General features: G+C 35.0%; 1 protein-coding gene across 2 annotated transcripts in view; it reads left to right on the top strand.

Annotated features, from left to right (window-relative positions):
* The window catches only part of GNAI1 (G protein subunit alpha i1), an 87,672-nt gene that overhangs the window by 57,079 nt on the left and 10,672 nt on the right, over positions 1-19,921 (top strand). For both annotated transcript variants that reach the window (XM_043588697.1, XM_043588696.1), the window contains 4 exons: positions 1,040-1,082; positions 1,183-1,324; positions 10,523-10,680; positions 14,419-14,547. In XM_043588697.1, coding sequence (XP_043444632.1) covers positions 1,040-1,082; positions 1,183-1,324; positions 10,523-10,680; positions 14,419-14,547 — 472 coding nt within the window. The remainder of the gene's footprint in view (positions 1-1,039; positions 1,083-1,182; positions 1,325-10,522; positions 10,681-14,418; positions 14,548-19,921) is intronic.

Below are 19,921 nucleotides of genomic sequence, written 5' to 3' on the forward strand. Positions count from 1 at the left end.
CACAGTAGGTGTTCTCAGAACTGTAAGTTGTTCAGTAATGCTGGATCAGAAAACACTGTAGGAATGGCTGTAGGAAAATGGGGCCCAGATAATAAAAATCCTAGCTGTGTCTTTCAAACCGTGATAAATAGCTCTATGATATGTAGCCCTGGCCAAAGACAACATGAAGGGAAATGATAGACTTGTCTTATCTTCTTTGGTGTCCTTTGCTCAGATGTTCTCTGTATCTAGCAATCAGAAGGATCCTGACAAATAGTTGATATGATGTGATGTAAAGGTATCAGCTACTGTTAAGTTTGAAGGATAAAAGGGCTCTACTTTTATGAAGGGCTGTTTCCTTAGTAATATTTTTATGTTATGATGGCATAATGCTAGGAACCCTGATTATGAAGAGACCTTGCGTATATGTAGAAAGTGAAGGAGCATTTTGAAAATGGATTTATGACTTGGGTGACAGGAAAGCTGGAAGAACATGGGGGAGAGACATTTCTGTCCTCCATACCATTGGATCACCATGCTAGCACATTATGTTGGCCTTGTGTCAGATGTTTAATAATGGTGGTTGAACACGCATTGCATAGACATAACTTTTAATAATATTTTTAAATTATTTGTTGTATGGTTTGGGCACCACTGCCATCTACTTCATATCTGTGATGAAGCAAAGGTTAAAATTAGAATAACTGACCAAACAGAACATCTTCCAAGAAGGAGCAAAATTTTAAATAAAACTAATTTATAGTGCTTAAGTTTAAGTTATAGAAGACTGAATTTTTTTATTGCTTTAGTGAATACACACAGACAGCAATAGAAATATTTTTTAGTTGAGTTTATTGAATTTAAGTATTATGAAGTAATAAACAAAAGGGACTTATTCTTGATAATTTTTCTATATGTTTGGAAACCATTAAAGATTGTTTTGATATCGAAAAAAATTCAGCTGTTAAGAGACAGAGAGAGAAGGTGTGTATGTGTGCCTGTGTTGGATTGGATATAGCACAAGGATGAAGTTAGAAATCCTTTATTTTACCTTTTTTAGGTGCTGGTGAATCTGGGAAAAGCACAATTGTGAAGCAAATGAAGTAAGTAGACTTAAAATATTAAATTTGTTTTTTTATGTTTAAGTGTACCCTTCCATCAAAGGAAGTAAGTTGTTTTGTGTTTTTCTTTTTGTCTCATTAGAATTATCCATGAAGCTGGTTATTCGGAGGAGGAATGTAAACAGTACAAAGCGGTGGTCTACAGCAACACCATCCAATCAATTATTGCTATCATTAGGGCCATGGGGAGGTTGAAGATAGACTTCGGTGACTCAGCTCGGGCGGTGAGTTGTTAAATTCATTAGAACAGGCCTGTTGGAGTACAAAGAATAACTTACATGATAATACCATACTACATAACGTAGATTTATCCATGGTCTCAGGACCCTTTTATAAAAGGACAGTAGTGAATGAAGTGAGTCAGAAGCTTTAGAAGTGAGGACCTAAGAATACACAAGATTGTGTAATCTTTTTATAGCTAGAATTTTTTCCTTATCCATCAGGTGATTTTGACAACTCCATAACCATGCAATATTTTCTGTATAACATGTGATACTGGGTACTCATGTATTTCCATGATGATTTTTAGTAGTTACTATGGAGTTTAGTAAACTTCCTGTGCTGATTCTCTTCAGAATTTTTTTTTCATAATTTGGAATGCTGATATAATCTAATTATTTTATTTATGCCCAGCCTAAAAAGCAGTCTAACCTCATATAGTGGAAATGGTATAAAATCTTGCCTGTCTTTGAATAGGAAAATATTGGCTGTTAGAAAACATGCATCAGAATTTCAGAGCTAAAGGGATTGAGGACCTTAGGAGACCTGCAAGTTCCACCCCTTTATTTTATCGGTAAAGAAACTGGAAGCCAAGACTTGACAAGATAGGAAGACTGGTAACCAAGGTGAAGATGGTAACCAAGGCACTGGGCCCACACTGACTTCTTTGGCCTGATAACACATTTTGCATTTGATGGCACTTTATTTTTCATTTCACTGCACCCGTTTGCTTGCTTAATCTGTTTATTTAGAGTTTTATTATTTGTGTGTTTAAAACTGATTTGTTTTTAATAACTGATAATAAAACTTGACCTTCCCATAAAACTTTAACTGAAACTCTAGCTTAAATTTTAACTTTTTTTTTTTTTGTGCAGAGTAGGTGTACTATTACTACTACGGCTGCTTTTTATAGTGCTGTGTGTGTGTGTGTGTGTGTGTGTGCGTGTGCGTGTGCGTGTGCATGCCATCTACCTATACTAATACCGTGAGGATTTTTTATATTGAGACTTTTTCTTTTCGTCTTCTTAGTGTCTGGTCAATTTTTTTTTTAACATTGAGGCTTTGTTCATGCTTATAGAAAAAAATGAAAGAAAACAATATTAGAAAATATATATTGAGGAAATCTAAAATAAACCTGGTTTATTATTTATAAATTATACTAACATATCTTTGTAAGTTTTTGGTCCTTATTAATTTACTAACCATTTCCTTTTAAACAAGAATTTAAAAACTTAGTGTTAATGAACTAAAATGTTCAAGTAGATTTCAAGATTATTTTTAGTAGTAATTCATTACATTTTCCTGAATCCTTTTTTTATGGAACAAGATTTGATCATATCCAGACGTTTATGCCTTATCTACTATTCATTTAATCATTTTTATCTTTATTCATTTGTCATTGATTCATTCAACAAATGCTTTTGTTTGTCTTTAACAGTGGGGAACCTTCCTTAAAGGAGAAAGAATTGATGTAGATTGTAGTTTTTACATCAGTTCCGCTGATAGTGATTTAAATCGTTTATCGTATCACATATAGGGTATTCTGCATTTAGATGTTATATGTGATAATTTAGAAAGATTTTGTAGCCTCCATTTTTGGAGGTGATTGAAGAGTCAGTGCAAGCAGTTTTTTATGAAGTCTTTTTATTTCATATTTTTCTCTCAAGGACTTAGTGACAGGTCTGACTTGAAGTAACTGCTCTGTCACTACAAACTTTTTTTTTTTTTTAAGTTGCCCTGCCTGCCTCTCCCCCCTCACTCTGACCCTTCCTTCCTTCCTTCCTTCCTTCCTTCCTTCCTTCCTTCCTTCCTTTGAGTTCTGATGCTTTGAAAATCTACGTGTGGGACTTTTTTTCTCCTCTTTGTTTCACTTAGTGCTAGTTTGAGTCACTCTTCTTAGACTGTCTAGCTGTAGCCTAGTAACTGTTTCCCTCCTACCTTCAGACTATTCCTTCTGTTTGCTTTAGCCATTATTACTAACTCCTTCACACATATGTCTTCATGTTCTCAGGCTGGTTTTGATTGGTTTTGTGTTCTACTTAAGCTTTAAAATATTTGGAGGCTTTTGGAATTGTGCTACAAAATACAAAGGTGAACTAAACATGTACATAAGGGACATTGGAACTTGAAATTGAAATGTGTAAGAGTTTTCTAGACAAAAGCCAGGAAAAAGCATTCTGTGAATAAGAGTATATTCAAAGGCTGAATATATTTCTATTTCTCAAATACCAGTTCTTGGACATATTATCCGTGAGTCGAAGGATAACCAGATATTTAGTTTTGATAGGAACAACAGATGAGCTCTCAGAAAGAAAGTGATGTGAATAATGTTTTCTAACAACTGTGTATCAGTGTTTACCAGAGTCTTGCAAACTTAGATATTATCAACATTTTGATTTTTAATGTCTCATGCCTGAAAAATATTGTCTTCCTTTTTTTTTATTTTTTACTTTTTATTTTCCTGTTAGTGAGGTGGGAAGTCTTTGTCTTTTAGTATTTCTTCCGTGAATTCCTCTGAGTATTCGTCATTCAGTTCTGTTAAGTTACTTGTTCTTTTCACATTGATTCTCTTTAAATATAAGGTATATTAACCTTTCTTTAAGTTTTCCAGATAATTTTGCTCAATATGTTTCTTTCAATTTTTTTAAATAGCAGTAACTTTGTTTTAGAACTCTTAAATTTTTTTGCATTAATTCTGACTTTGCTGTATCTTATTAGAGAGATCTTTCTCAAACTTAAAATTACTTAAATACTCTTATTTTTCTAGGATGTTTATAGTTTTATTTTTTAGACTTATCACTTCACCCACCTGGAAAAGTTATTTGTGTCTCTTGGTGTGTGGGATCTAAATATATTTTATAATCTGATCATCCTTTGCCCCTAGCCATTCCTTTGTGACTTGAAAATTCCTCCTGTAGCAGCAAAATGGATGTTTTTCTGAACCCCATTTTTTTCCATTGATGTATTCTTTCTTTTTTTTTCCAGATCAGTCACTTGTTAAATTACTTAGCCCTTATAAGTGTCTTTTATTACAGTAAGATGGAAATAATAACATCTACCTGGGAGGGTTGTGAGAGATAATGACATAATGAACATCAAGCTTTTACCATGTCTTGTTCATAATAGATGCTCACTAAATGTTTATTGCTCCTATTGTTGCCACTTATAATTATTATATTACTGTCATCCTTCTCAGAATCAATGTATTTTAGTTCCTCTTGCCTCATAGGGTTAATTGGTATTTGGTAGGGTAAGAGCACTCATTCCGTTGTTTTTTTTGTTGTTGTCGTTACCAAAATATGAAGTTGGTTTTGCGTTTCTCTCCAGGTGAACTTGAGAATCAACTTAATGCCCCACATCCCTGTTGAAACAAAACAAAAACAGTCTGTTGGTATCTTGATTGGAATTACATCATAATATGTAGGTTAATTTGATGAGAATTGACTAAAAAGATGTAAAACTTACAGAAATGGTACTAATTTGCTGTGGTATGCTTCATATTTGGCAGTTACCAGATTTGCAAAGCAGATTACACATTAGTTATTTAAAATCAGAGGAAACAAAATTGTTTTCAAGGATTGCATAGAGCAATCAGATTTTGTGCTATCCTTTCAAAACTCTCTCAGAATGAGTTACTCAATCTGTGGATGATAAATTATTGTTTTTAATAATGGGGAGTTAGGGAAGCATTATGTAGGAGCCTATTAACATGTCTCAGGCATTGCATCATTTAAAATAGTGCTCTCTTCAAAGTGTGGTTCATGAATCTGTGTCTGTCCACAAGCATGCACGTGAGTACAGGAATTAAGGAAAAGAATTTACATTTAATGCAATTGGCAGAGTAATTTATATGGTAACTTTGATAGTTTAAGAAAATAGGTTTATATTTTGTGTGATTTAAATTTTATTTTGAAACAGATTGGAAATAAAAGAGAACAAAACATAGGACTGGTCCTTTGTCATGGATAGTTGAAGAAGCACTTACTTGGTATAATTTAGGAAACTGATTTGAATTGACTGAAAAGACCTCCCTTTCTCCCTCCAGCCTCAGCATGCACCTGCATAATGGCTACTTTTCAGTTTTTCTAATTTTGTAGTGTATTTCATTAGTTTCTGTCTGTCTGCCTAAATTGCCAGATTGTGTCTGAGAAAGGTTGTAACAATTTACCTTCCTGTCCCGTTTCCTAGAGTGCCTTTTCTTAGCACTCTGGGTAGCCAAAATTTAGAAATCTTAACATTTTTAAAATACTGGCTAATTTATTAGTACCTGTTATCTCATTTTAATGTGCATTTTTAATTTTTAGTGTAATTGCAGTTTTCCATATCTCTACTAACTATATTTTTCTTTCTCTTTGTCAGTGACCTGTTTTATGCCTAGTCATTTACCACTTGGATTCTTGGTGTGTTGATTATGTATGAAACCTTTGTCCACTAATGTTCTTTCACATGTCGCTTATTGCCTTTAAATCTTAGGGTTTTTGTTTTCTTACATCTTCCTCTGTTATTTCTTCCATTATGTTTAAATTTAGAAAATCTCTCCAAGATTTACTAAGTATTCATACTATTTTAAATGTTTTTTTTAGGGAAGTGAATTTTAACATTATTTCATGTGTTCTTTAATTACTCTAAAATTTACTCTGTGGTATGCGTGAAGTTGAGATCTACATTATTTTTTTCCTCTTCAGGCGGCTATCTAATTATCAAGTAGAGTTGTGTTTTTTTCCTTAATCATATCCTATCCTACTAATTTACCTAGCCACCTTTATCATGTAATAAGTTCAGATTTGATCTTTTTTTATTGATCTGCGTTAATACAAGAGTGTTCTACATATTGTAAGCTTTTAATATCTGATAATTTTAGCCCTCCTTCCCCAGTATTCTTGGTCAAAATGTTCCTAGTCATTTCTACTTGTTATTTCTCCAGGTGAATGTTTGAATTGGTTTTATATTCTGGCTTATGTTTGAGAACTAAGAGGTTGTTATAGGATTATATTATTTTTGATTCTGAGGAAAATTGATTTTTGTATGTGGCTAAGTGGTATTAATCTTCCTTTGAAATGTAATATGTGCCTCGAGCACTGTTTTTCTTTTTTCCTCACTTCACATATCAGTTAGCACATATTTTTATAGCTCTTGACAACAAGTTTTATTGTCCATCCAGAAAACATTTAAGTATTTTTTTTATTTTATGAACTTGAAAATAAAAAGTACACGTATTTATAAGCTTCATAAGTATATGTATAAAGGCTAATTTTATGTAGCATATTTATTGTAATCTCTTATCTTGATGTAGAGAAGCTCATGTTCACTGAAATTTAGTGAGAAATTTTGCTCTCTGCAATTTATTTAAAATTAACTTAGATTTTATTTTTAGCATTCCCCCATCGTGTTAAGCAGTACTATCGGAAAAAAGAAAAATGACTTCCTATTTCCTTGCCTCAGTCATTTTTACTTTGATTATATGTGTGTTTTGAGAGAAAAAAAAAATTAACGTCTATGTATTCTTAAAGCAATTCTTGAAATGTCTGGGATTGGCACCATGGGCCATGGAGTGGTGACTTCCCTATTCTCAGGATTTCTTTAAAGGTATACTAACTTTGATAAAAGCAGTATAGTGGACTTAAATTTATAGGAGTGATTATATCCTGTAGAAATTTGGCAGATTAAATATATGAGTAGTTCTCATATGTGGTATTCACTAATGTTATTAATGAAATAACTGAGTTAAGCCATTGGAAAAAAAGATTTCCATACTTGTATCAATCATGACATCAACATATTATCATTGTGGCCAAAAATTTAGAGTTGTCACTATATTTAAGACTACTTTATCATATTATTTAATCTCTATTATAGAAGGGCTTTCTGATTTTTTCTGTTTAAACTCAATCTATGATTCTGTCTGCTATATTAAAATAAACATCTAGCCTTTGCTTAAAAACTTAGTCTCTCATTTCCCCTCCTTTTTTTTTTTTTTTGGCATGACTTTGATTGTTAAAAAGTGTTCTTTGTATGGAATTGAAATCTGATATCTTTTGCCCTAAGAATTCTCTTTTTTATGCTTTATATCTAAATATGAAGTCTACTCTTACCTTTAATAATCCTTACTTCAAATGTCAGAAGACAGCTGTCCTGGTGCCTCAGAGTCTTCTCTTCCCCATCCCAAAAGGACTCTTCTGAATTCCCATAAAGTAGGTGACAGCCTCAGATGAAATGTGCTGTCACTAAATAAATACAGCATGCCAAGTTCCCTGACCCTCAGCGGGAAAAGCGACCCTATTCCATGTCCCTTCACACGAAAGCCTTGTGTAACTTCTTCCTGAGTTCCCAGAGCACACAGTTGTATAAAGAGGCACTTACATTCTCTCCGCCATCTTATTTTCATTTAAGTCTTAGTAGCTTGAAAACATATTAAACGTGGCTACATCCAAGGATTTTTCCTTGCTACTCACAAATAATTGCCTGGCAAATAACATTTCTTTCAACACACAGAAGAGTGCCTGTGCTGCTTTACTCACCTGTATCCTTTCTGATTAAACTTCACTCTTTAGCAATCCCAATCTTTTTTCGACCCTATGTCACATGGTTTTGGTACACCCATGTTTAGCGTTCTAAATGTTCTTAGGTAACATTATGTTACATACATTTTGAAAAGACTTCATTCCATGGCCAGGTAGGATTGTTGTTATCATTCTGTAGTTTTAACATTTATCTTGTCTTGGACAATGGGTGTTGACTGATATGTGTGAATGGGTGACCGGTTAGCTGTGAAACATCAAATGAGTTGCTTAACCACTCTGTGTTCAGAGTCTTTTTATACAAAACAAAAGTTTAGGTAGAATGATTTCTAAAGTACTTTTAGAATAAGTTTAAGAATAAGATAAGTTTAAGAATAAGAATAAATTTTTTTTTTAATTTTTTTTTTCAACGTTTATTTATTTTTGGGACAGAGAGAGAAAGAGCATGAACGGGGGAGGGGCAGAGAGAGAGGGAGACACAGAATCGGAAACAGGCTCCAGGCTCCGAGCCATCAGACCAGAGCCCGACGCGGGGCTCGAACTCACAGACCGCGAGATCGTGACCTGGCTGAAGTCGGACGCTTAACCGACTGCGCCACCCAGGCGCCCCAAGAATAAATTTAAATAAGTTTAAATTTATTACCAGAAGGTCTAATTGATAGACCTCTGAATGTCCTCCTAATGACTTGGTAGTGAATATTCTAATTAGTTTTTCAAGGAAAAGAGGCTATTTTACATTTTGTGAAGAAGAGACATTTTTGAATGTAACAGTACAGTTTATAAGTACACTTTCAAAGTTTCTGTCTTTTTCTTCAGGCTTCTTCCTAAACAGTTTGAAGAGAATGTGATCTTAAGACCCATACCAGAAGGCATTAGTGTTTTCTGTCAAGAAATTTTAATGAAATTGAATAAATATATCATAATGAAAGCTCATTAAAAACTACTTAAGTGAAAAGTGCTTTTCTGAAATGGATGGAGAAAATTCTGTGTGATGTTGTTTAATAACAATGACCAAATTTAGAAATTTCTCATATATAGACAGTTATTTGGAAAACTGAATGTTTACTGTAATTAGGTAAATGGTGCTAAGAATGAACTTGAAACCATGTTATATTGGGTTTTATTAAGGTTATTGTACATGTGTTACTTGCTTGCCTGCATTTCTCTTGTGATTTACTAAAAAGGGAAACATATGCTTGAATAATATGTTCCCATGCTGAGATACTTAATTATTTTTCAGTATGGGTTCTATCTGGAAAAAAAAAAAAGAAAAAGGTTCACAAATTGGCAGCAGAATGAATTTTACTGTCAGCTAATACGTTTGCTGTCCTGTGTCACCAAATGGCTTCTCTACTGTATACCTTATAATGTGTGTCATCACTTCATAAACATTTACTGCAGTACTTTGGGGAAATGCCCCTTGTTTAGAAAAACTAGGGATTGTCCACTGACTTAATGTAAAGCTGTAAGTCTTAGGCTACAGACAATCTCTATGAAGATAGCAATTTCTTATCTCCCCTATTTTTAGATTAACTATGTTCTTACCTGAAAACTATAGTTAATCCAGTTTTATACTCTTTTGCTGTTATCCAGCAGTGTAGCCCCCACCCACATACGGTTATTGAGTATTGGAAATGTCTCATCTGAATTGAGATATGCTGTCTGTAAAAATAAATGTCAGATTCTGAACAATAATATGTATAAAAATGTGAAATATCCCAATAATTTTATTTTGATTTCATGTAGAAATGTTATCTTAGGTAGAGGTTAAACAAAACATCTTATTATATTAATTTCACCTTTCTTTTGCTTTTACAAATATGGCTATTAGAAAATTTAGAAGTACATCAGTGTCTCATGTTGTATTTCCTTTGGACAGCACTAAACTAGTGTGGTTGATTACCTGTGGATCATAATACTAAATATTTGTAGCCTCAAAACATAAGGAAAATTTAATTAACTTTATACACAGCATTCCTTCACTTAAAATATTTTGCATGCTGTCTTCAGTATGCATTGTATTTCTACTTCATAGCTGTGTTTATTTTGTGTTTTTCTATGCCTGCGTGAGCAAACACCTGCCCCCCACCCCTCGCCCATTGATTTAATATATATATATAAGGTCTCCTGAAAGTCTGAGAAAATAGTTCTATGTGAAACTGCCTATTCCACATTGATTTCTCCCTTCTCTGAATTAAATCTGTTCCTTGTATAAAGAAGATCAGAAAGCTAATATTTAATTAGATTCTATCTTAAAATAATCTTTAATGGTGTTAGTGTGTTTCTTAGAAACATTTTGGGAGGGAGGGGTGACACATATATTATTTCTCTGTTTTCAAAACTGATCATTATCAGTGCACAAAAAACTGTGAGAGATCGTGAATAGTCACTTAATGGATCCCCTCTTGACTTGTAAGTGTAGTCTGTCATTCTTCCAGTTTTCCTAGTGCCTTGATAGCTGTTACTGATATTATAAAACATAGACTCATGATTGAAGATTACACTCTTTTAGTTAAGCCAGTTTTTTAAGTGGTGCTATAGAGAATTAAGTTCTGACCCCAATGAAAAACAAAGGAAGTTCACTGTTGCACTTTTCTTATAATCTGCAATGCCTCCCTTTGTACTTTTAACCTGTAATGTGTCTCTCTTTACTTAAAAAAAAAAAAATGGCCTTTGAATGTTCAGGATGATGCCCGCCAACTGTTTGTGCTTGCTGGAGCCGCTGAAGAAGGCTTTATGACTGCAGAACTTGCCGGAGTTATAAAGAGATTGTGGAAAGATAGTGGTGTACAGGCCTGTTTCAACAGATCCCGAGAGTACCAGCTTAATGATTCCGCAGCATAGTAAGTAATCGTAACTTCAGAACTAAACTATCATGAATAATTACTTGGAAGTCAAATATACCTCCAAGTCAATGCTATTGCAGAATTGGCTGACACATTCTTGTAAAACTCAGGATATTCAGGATGACAGTATTTGAAAACTTTATTTTTTGTGTGTAGATAGCATTGCAGTTATTTTCTCTGCCTTCAGAAGTGTCTCAAGAGACTCATGCTTATGTAACTCTAATTGAAACATGCAGAATGGACTTTTTCCAGTGAATTTCCAAGAAAGTAATTGGAACTTCACAAAGTTCACTCTGAATTTGGGTGTATCTCTAGCTTTCCTGGGACTAGCCCAAGGGGAGGGTAACTTATTGTGTTCTTTTTATTATTTTTAAATTTTATTTATTTATTTTTAGAGAGACAAAGACGGCATGAGTGGGGGAGGGGCAGAGAGAAAGGGAGACAGAGAATCCCACGTAGGCTCCTCATTGTCAGTGTGGAGCCAGACACGGGGCTCAAACTCAACGAAATTGTGAGATGATGACCTGAGCTGAAACCAAGAGTCAGAAAGTTAAATGACTGAGTCACCCAGGCAACCCTGATTGTCTTCTTTTCATTATACTAATAGTGCCTGAGAAGAGTTACTCATCCAGTGACAGGCACTTTGTGTGTATGGTGAAGGAGTATATGGTGATCCCCAGATATCTTCTGTAGCTCTACACGTGAAAATTATCAACTGTATGTTCCCTGTTGCACTAGACATCAGTATTTTGTAAGAAAAATCTTCCCTGATTTTTTTGGATGGTGGCCACAGACAGTTCATAAAGCAAGTTGTGATAAAACCTGGTCAGGGAGCTTTCTGCTTGGTGATCTAGATAACAAAAAAATAAAGTATTTGTTTCCATTATTTGACACACATACTCAGCAGAAATGTAAGGTATGAATGGCCTTGATTGGTCTTCAGACATGTGCTCTGCACTCATTTTGCTTCCCAAAGTTGTTCCATTTTCTTGAAAGAGCTATTGGCTTTTAGGGACACAAGTGAGAGTAAGAATATGATGGGTATTAGTAAGATCTAGGTAAATACACATACTTCACAGTGAAAAACAAACTGGGTATGGCTCTTCCTGATTACCACGTCGCATGTCATTGGTTACACATCAGAGTACTCAGTATGTGTCACATGAGTAGTTTAGTGCAGATGAGTAAAGAATCGACATTTTTGTGGAACCCATGCCCATTTTTGTCATGCTCTATTTTCTGGTCTGTGTTTTTAGTGCTTTGCCACTCTATACACCATACATGTTAATATGTACGTATTTTTTACACGTATAAGTCACATGTTACTGAATATGTAGTTCCACTGGTGTTATCTTTGTTCTCAGTGAGTTTGACTCACTGATTAGGTCTTTGCCTCCCTGTTTTATATACTTACAGTACCAAATTTTTTTTTTCAGAACGCTCACAGATTTACATTTACTTTGAAGTAATTTGATTTGTATTTTTGTTGAAATTATTTACTTCCTGCCTCTGCCACTACACTGTTAATTCAGTAAGGTCTGCTCTTACCGTATGTTCTTTCTTCATTGCCTGACACATAATTGTCATTCACTGTGCCTTTGTTTAGTAGTGAATGAACTAACAAACCATACTTTACAGAAGGTAGAAGAGAAATTAGAAAAAAAATTATTTACAGAACATAACTCTTACACCATATTATTTGCTTTAGCACCACGAGCACCTGCAGAAAGATCTAAATGGGAATCCCTGCCATGTTGAGAAGAGTGCTCTGAGCCGAGCCCACCAAGGGGAGCTTTTTCAGTAGTAAAGGGGTGCTTCTCGGGGACAATCGACTGAAGTGTGTTTCCCCATATGGTGGTACTTCCTGGACCCCTGCAGTCTAATGGCCACGGCTTGTCTCCTGTGTACAGTGCACTGAGAAGAATAAGCCATTTTGTCTCCCCAGTAGTTCATTACTAGTGGTTCTGACCTTAAGATGGCAATAATGGAGCCATTTTCCAAGAATGAAGGAAGTCACAGAAATTTTTCTCCTCCACAGTCGTTACAGTGCATCTTGATTTCTGAGTTTTTGACGGGGGGCGGGGGGGTCTGCCAAGTTGCCCATTACGACTGTCCAAGCACCAGTTTACTTTAAATTTGTGATCATTTAAAACAATTGGAGTTTTTAATTGTGCCGGTTTTTCTTATTTGTCACGTTGAAATATAAATGTGCGTTATCTTTAGAGGCAATTCTGAAGCAGTTTTAAGCAAAGAAATGGATCTGAGTAATCAAAGCCCATTTTAAGTGAGAGTAACACTACTTAAAAGGGACAGTGAGTAAAATCTTGCCATGGCCTGTTTATTAAGTTAGATTTTCTTACAATAATACATAACGTTATATATGTGGAATTAAAAACACAGATAAGTACTGGGGGATTATTACCAGTGCAGTAAGATAATAAGATTCTTTTAAGTTCAGCAAATAATACAGATAACTCAAGGTGTCCTCTCGTTGTATTCTAGTATCACATACATATACTTAACTGTCTTTAAAACATTTTTGATTACTCAGTGTTTGGATAGCTTTTGACCTCCATGTCTACAAATCAAATATTTATTAAGCTTCTTTTGTTCGCAAGACCTGTTGTAAATGGCTAAGGAACAGTTTCAGAGGATAACCTCAATTAACATTGCAGTAGTTAGTGCCTCTCTGTAATAAACATAGATGTATCTTCTAAATCGTCATTGACTGATTACTCTCAGCTATTAGAAGACACTGTAGGGATGGTCCCCACGATCAGCTGACCTTAAGTCCAGACTTCTCTTGAATTTCTGCATCACCCTTCCTAGGGGCCTTGCTTTCTGAGAAACGAGATGTGACTGTTCCTGTCTCCATACCGTTTTACTGATTCTCCTCATGTGGATGGCATTCTCTTTTTTTTCTGTCTCATCATTCAGATTTCTGTTTAAACCCCTCACCACCCATGAATGCTTCCTTAACCACCGAGGTTCACATTAATCTCTCTCTATTTGGACATTCTACAACATTATTTACTATATAAAATGGCATGAGATAATTTACACAGAATAATTTCGTGGTATGACACCGCCACATTTGAATAGCACAACGTATTTGGCATCATTGGCAGAGAGTTTTGAACGGGTGGGTGACTAAAATCAGTGAGAAGTAAAATACGAATATTGATTTAGAGAGCCAGTAAAATGCAGAGTAAAAGAGCATGTGTGCTGTTTTCCTATGTGTAACTTAAGGCTGGTTGAAAAGGAACAGTATTGAATTCAGCCTTCGACTAGAGGTTACTCATTAGTTTCTTAAAAGTGTAAGATTCTCAGAATCCTCAAGAGTAATGTCTAGAAAATAAACACAGTGCTATATAAAAAATGTGTAGTAAAGAATTTTAAGAAACAAACTTGTAGTGTACAGTTGGTTTTGTGTGGTTTTTAAGAAGTTGTTACTCTGTTTTGTTTCCAACAAGGAGAATGACTAGTGTCCTTAGGAAACAAAGAACACAACACTTGAAAAGTGTTAAAAGAGCTTTGTGGCTGGAGACTTATATAAACGTTTTCATTTCAGTGGGAGTTAATAGAACATATAAACTTCAATTGTTTTATTACCGAGAAATGTAACGATTTCCAGTAATTTGAATATTGCATGCATCAAAATGTTTTACTCCTTGATTGAGGAGATCTTTAATGGCTGTATTAATGATTAGCTTATTGTCTTGTTTATTTTTTCAGCTATTTGAATGACTTGGACAGAATAGCACAACCAAACTACATTCCAACTCAACAAGATGTTCTCAGAACTAGAGTGAAAACTACAGGAATTGTTGAAACCCATTTTACTTTCAAAGATCTTCATTTTAAGTGAGTAGCTGCAAAGCATATAATTTACAAATTTAGATATAAAACACGTTGTTTAGTAAAAAAGTGGTAAAAGTATTTAAAAACTGAGCTAAAAATTACAAAAGAAAACTTTTCTTAGGTTATTGGACAAAGCATTTTTGGGTAAAAGAGGGTAACAAACATTCTTAGAAGGAATATTTGTATTTTTATTTGAGAAAAAATGGCCATGCAATCTCTTTTGCCTAGATTTTTCAAAGTGATTTAAATAGTTTTTGACTTTTATTTCTGAATAGAAAATATTACTCTGATATTATAAAGTGTTGTCCTACATTCTTCACAAAAAATTACTGATTGAATAAATGCTTATTTATGGAAATACTAAAAGTGAAGGGTACCTTTTTAAAAGTTTTCATGAAAATTCTTATTCATGCAAACGTGTGTACTTTTTTAGGTTGAAAAATGTTCGTTTAATGTAGAATGTAATGAATATTGACTTACTGAGGTTTGAGTAGAGAAGCACAGACTTGGAGCCATTGGAAATGCTCACTTTGTCCAGTCCACTCGGGTCGTGACAGACCAGACCCAGGGACTCTCAGTGAAACATTACATTCAGATTTACAGACCTGTGTTCCTCTTTTGTAAAGCATGAAAAAACCACTTGGACTTTGCTTCAGTTAACTCTAGTGCTCTGAAATAGTAATAATAAAGCAGGATTTCTGAGAGCATCTAAAAAGATTTGTAGTCAAAGATAAAAAAACAAATATATTGGTGAGCTTCCTTATAAATAAGTTGTGGAAAGTAGTTACCTATATGCAACTGTACTTCTGACTCCTTCCCTGAATATCTTAAATACATTTTTTTTATTACCGCTTGTCACTGATTTATTCTACATTCAGTGGTTCATGTAATTGAGTTTTCCAGCAAACTAAAATTGAATTTTAATTTTCCATGGCAGCTTCCCTCCAAAAAGAAAAAACCCAAATCCAAACATCGCCCTGCCTTTTTTAAAGAGAATTACAGATCATAATTAGTCTATCTGACCATGTAACTTTGTACTTTAATACTTGGTAAAGTTCTGTTGAAGTGGTCACTGGACTTTTTTCCTTGCTGGCAATAGCTCTTATCAAAATCATTTACTTTCTTTTCATCTGTTTACTACTTTTAGGATATTAAATGACCAAAGTCAGGAATAGTAAAACATGAATATTTAAATAGTCTGATATGTCTGATCTGAGAACTATTGTCATATTTATCTTAAAGTTATAAAATAAGGAAGCTCAGTGTCAGAATGAGGCTCCAAAGGTTTGTTGTTTTGTTTTTCTTTTTTTTTTTTACCTTAGATTCAGATTTTTTTTTTGTTTACTTTGTTTTAAAGACCATATTTTAAAAGCAAACTTAAATCATTATGTTCAGATAATGGCTTTGTTCTAACAAATGTAGTTTGAGGAGAAAATGCATGGAGTTGGGGGTTAGCAAGTAAGAATACTTGAATTAAGTTTTCCTATTAGGTAAAGAGGACAATTGGTTAATAGTCTTACCAGAAGGTATTACACTCTGGCCCACTGTTGGAGGTATAAACATAAATGGGGTGATTGCCTCTCAGGGGAACGTTGTAGAGGGAAGAGCTCTGTCAGTGGGAAGGCACAGTGCTAAAGGTGCAGTCTGTCATGTGGCACTTGATGGAATCTGTACAAAATTCACTTTCAGTGTTGGTTAGATTAATCGTAAACATTCGCTTTCCTGACCATGCTCTTCATTCTACCCTCAATTTCTCGAAGTTGTCATTTCATCCTCAAGCAAGTGCTGAGATTCTGTAAATTCTCTCTCACCATGATACCCCCAGGAAGTCCCTTTATCTTTAGTCTCCTTGGGTGAGGTAGAATTTCACAGGATGTGTTTCATTACTGTTTTCACTTGCTGCCTTAAACATAGGTTTGTCAGGAACTTCAGATAAACTTTGTCTTATTTTGGATTTGGGTTCTGTTAAATTACTATCATTGTAAACATATGGTTCCAACTTTGCTTTTTATATGTTGAGTCTCAGAAGAATGAGGGCAGAAATATACTTAGAATAATTCTACAGGGAACTCTTGAATTTTGTGTGCTTTGTATTATAATTCATTGTCTCATTTTAATGAATGGCTGATGTAAAATTTCAGTTTCATTTAATTTTGGTATGATTGGAATTAAATTCAAAATGAGGCAATAAAGCACAATAATTTTAGAATATATTTATCACCTCTGTGAGCGTTTGTGGAAAGTGTCTCTGTGGACTACTATATTGCTTTTAAGGAATCAGCAATTTTACTATAATATTTTTGCCAAATACAGAATTAAAGCATCCCTTCTATTATAAAATTATAAGACAAATTTATGTTACTTTCATATAGTACTATAAATGTAAAGTGGGTTTTGGAGTGTATTTACAGGGTTGACGTGCACATACGGTCAGCACTTTGTTGATCACTGTGCTATCAGATGACAGTCTGAGAATGCCAGAACATCTCAGGATCTTCTTGGGGGTACCTGGGTAGCTCAGTTGATGAAGTGTCCAACTCTTCATTTCTGCTCAGGTCATGGTCTCAGGATTATGGGATTGAGCCCTGCTTTGGGCTCTGTGCTGGGAGTGGAACTTGCTTAAGATTTTCCCTTTCCCTCTGCCCCTCTCCCTGGCTTGCACTCTTTCTTAAAAAAAAAAAAAGTGGGGGGGATGCGTGGGTGGCTCAGTCGGTTAAGCATCTGACTTCAGCTCAGATCATGATCTCATGGTTTGTGAGTTTGAGCCCCACATCGGGCTCTGTGCTGACAGCTCAGAGCCTGAATGCTGCCTAGGATTCTGTGTCTCCCTCTCTTTCTGCCCTTCCCCGCTCACATTCTGTCTCTCCTTCAAAAATAAACAAACATTAAAAAAAAATTAAAAAAAACATATCATGATCTTCAATATCCCCTTGTACTTTCCCCTCTCTCCCTAAAAGAAACCTGAGAAAAATCAAATCCACTTCCTATTTGATGCTAGAAAAGTTTCATCTGTTCATATGAAGGAGAACATATTTTTGTTTTTGATGACTTTTTAAAAACTTCAGAATTTGAAGATAATTCTAAAGTATGTGTGAAAAAGGAATAATGCCTTATGCACAGTCATTTGTTACATTAGATTTTAGTCATTTTTTTTTCCTTGGCTAATGAATTAGACTAGTGATTCTCAAAGTATGGTCCCCGGACCAGCAGAATCAACTTTATGCACCTGGTGAGTCTGATTTATACTGAAGTTTGAGAAGTATCAGTTTATTCATTTCTAAACTGAATAAATTTAGGAGATTTCTTCTGTAAATTAATTGATTATAAGTTAAAAAGCCTTTTTATATGTAACATTCCCACAGCATAACTGGAAGACCTAGATCTTTCTTTTTTTTTTTTTAATGTTTATTTTTGAGAGAAACAGAGATAGAGACAGATCATGAGTTGGGGAGGGGCAGAGAGAGAGAGAGAGGGAGACACAGAATCCAAAGCAGGCTCCAGGCTCTGAGCTGTCAGCACAGAGCCCAACATGGAGTTTGAATCCATGAACCATGCAATCATGACTTGAGCCGAAGTCAGAAGCGTAGCTGACTGAACCACCCAGGTGCCTCGCAAGACGTGGATCTTTAACGTAGTAAAGCTAGTCTATTATTGCTTGAAGGTGTTTTAAAATATTCTGTAGACATAGTTCATGCATTCATTCAACAAATATTTGTGAAGTATGACAAAGTCTTTGTCTTTACATTGTTGGGGGAAGGGAGATAAATGTTCAGATGTTCAGGAGGTGATAATCACTATAACGAAGAATAAAACAAGGTAGGGGGGATATATTACTTTCCTAGGGCTGCTATAACAAATTACCACAAGCTCGGTGGCATAAAACAACAGAAATATATTCTTTCATAATTCTGGGGGCTAGAAGTTTAAAATCAACATGTCTGCACAACTGTGCTTCTGAAGGCTCTTGGGAAGAATCCTCTCTTGCCTCCTCCTGCTTCTTGTAGTGGTTGGAAATCCTTGGTGTTCCTTGGCCTTTGACGCATGGGCTTCTTCCCTGGTTCCTGCCTCAGTTTCTCTTTCCTTTTATATTTTACTATAGCCACAAGGTGAACCAAAGCCATACCCTGCACATTTTGCTTGGAAATTTCCTCAGCCAACATTCAAGTTAATTTCTTAACAGCCAGCCCTAGTTTTTGCGACTTTACAACAAGAATTGCCTTTGCTCCAGTGTCCAGTAACACATTTCTCATTTCCTTCTGGAACCTCATCAAAAAATCTAACATCATGTTCATGAATGATATATGTATATCCTCTAAGATCGAAGCTTTTCTGCCATCCTTTCACTCCCGAGCATCTCCAGAATTATTACCTTAGATGTCTGTTTCGAACCAGCCATCTTTTCAAAACAATCTGGGCTTTTATTGTGTAGTAACTCAAGGTTGTTGCAGTCTCTACATAGTATCCAATTCCATAACCACTTCCCCCATTTTAGGTGTTGGTTACAGCAGCACCCCACTCTGAGCACTAACGTCAGGGTTGTCCATTTCAAGGAATTGACTTACGTGACCACGGGGCCTGGCAAGTGTCAAGTTTGTAGGGCAGGACAGCAGGCTCGGACAGGAACTGATGTTTCAGTCTTGAGGTAGAATTTCTTTTCCTTGGGGGAAACCTCAGTTTTTGTTCTTAAGGCCCTCCAACTGATAGGATAAGGTCTCTCCCCTTACCAGGGATACTCTTTGCTGAGAGACGACTGATTTTAGATGTTAAGCACCACAGTAAAATACCTTCACAGAAGCACCTAGGTTAGTGTTTGACTAAATAACTGCGTATGATGGCCTAGCCAAATTGACACACAAAACCAGCCATCACAGAAGGAAAATGTCTGATGGGATGGAAAGGGTTTGCTTGTTATTTTATATTGAGTGGTCAAGATACATGTAACATTGGATCAGAGAAGTTACCTAAAGTAAATAAAGCCTTTTTGGTAAGGTTATTTTCAAATTCTTTGTTAACAAATGGGTAATCATTTTAATTTCTTTTATTTTGTTCTTATTTAATCTTTATTACCAGCTCTCCTTTTTGTGTGTTAAACCCATTTTAATTTACTGTGTGGTAGAATCATTTTGTTATATATCATACTTAAGGAACAAATCACTAGCTAACCCAATAGAATGAACGGCATTGAAATAATGAAAAAAGTAACAGTATTAGTTGATGTACTCCGATTTGCTTTATAGGCCAATGCTATTCTGCAGGGAAATTCTTTTTGCCTGAGAATTAAATAGGGACTATTTTAATTAGTGCACCATCTAGATGAATGGAGCCTTTTAAAATGCACCAGTTTGCATAGTGTTTCCATTATATAAGTGGTTATTTC

Source organism: Prionailurus bengalensis, chromosome A2 (genome assembly GCF_016509475.1).
Source record: "Prionailurus bengalensis isolate Pbe53 chromosome A2, Fcat_Pben_1.1_paternal_pri, whole genome shotgun sequence".
Lineage (NCBI taxonomy): Eukaryota > Metazoa > Chordata > Mammalia > Carnivora > Felidae > Prionailurus > Prionailurus bengalensis.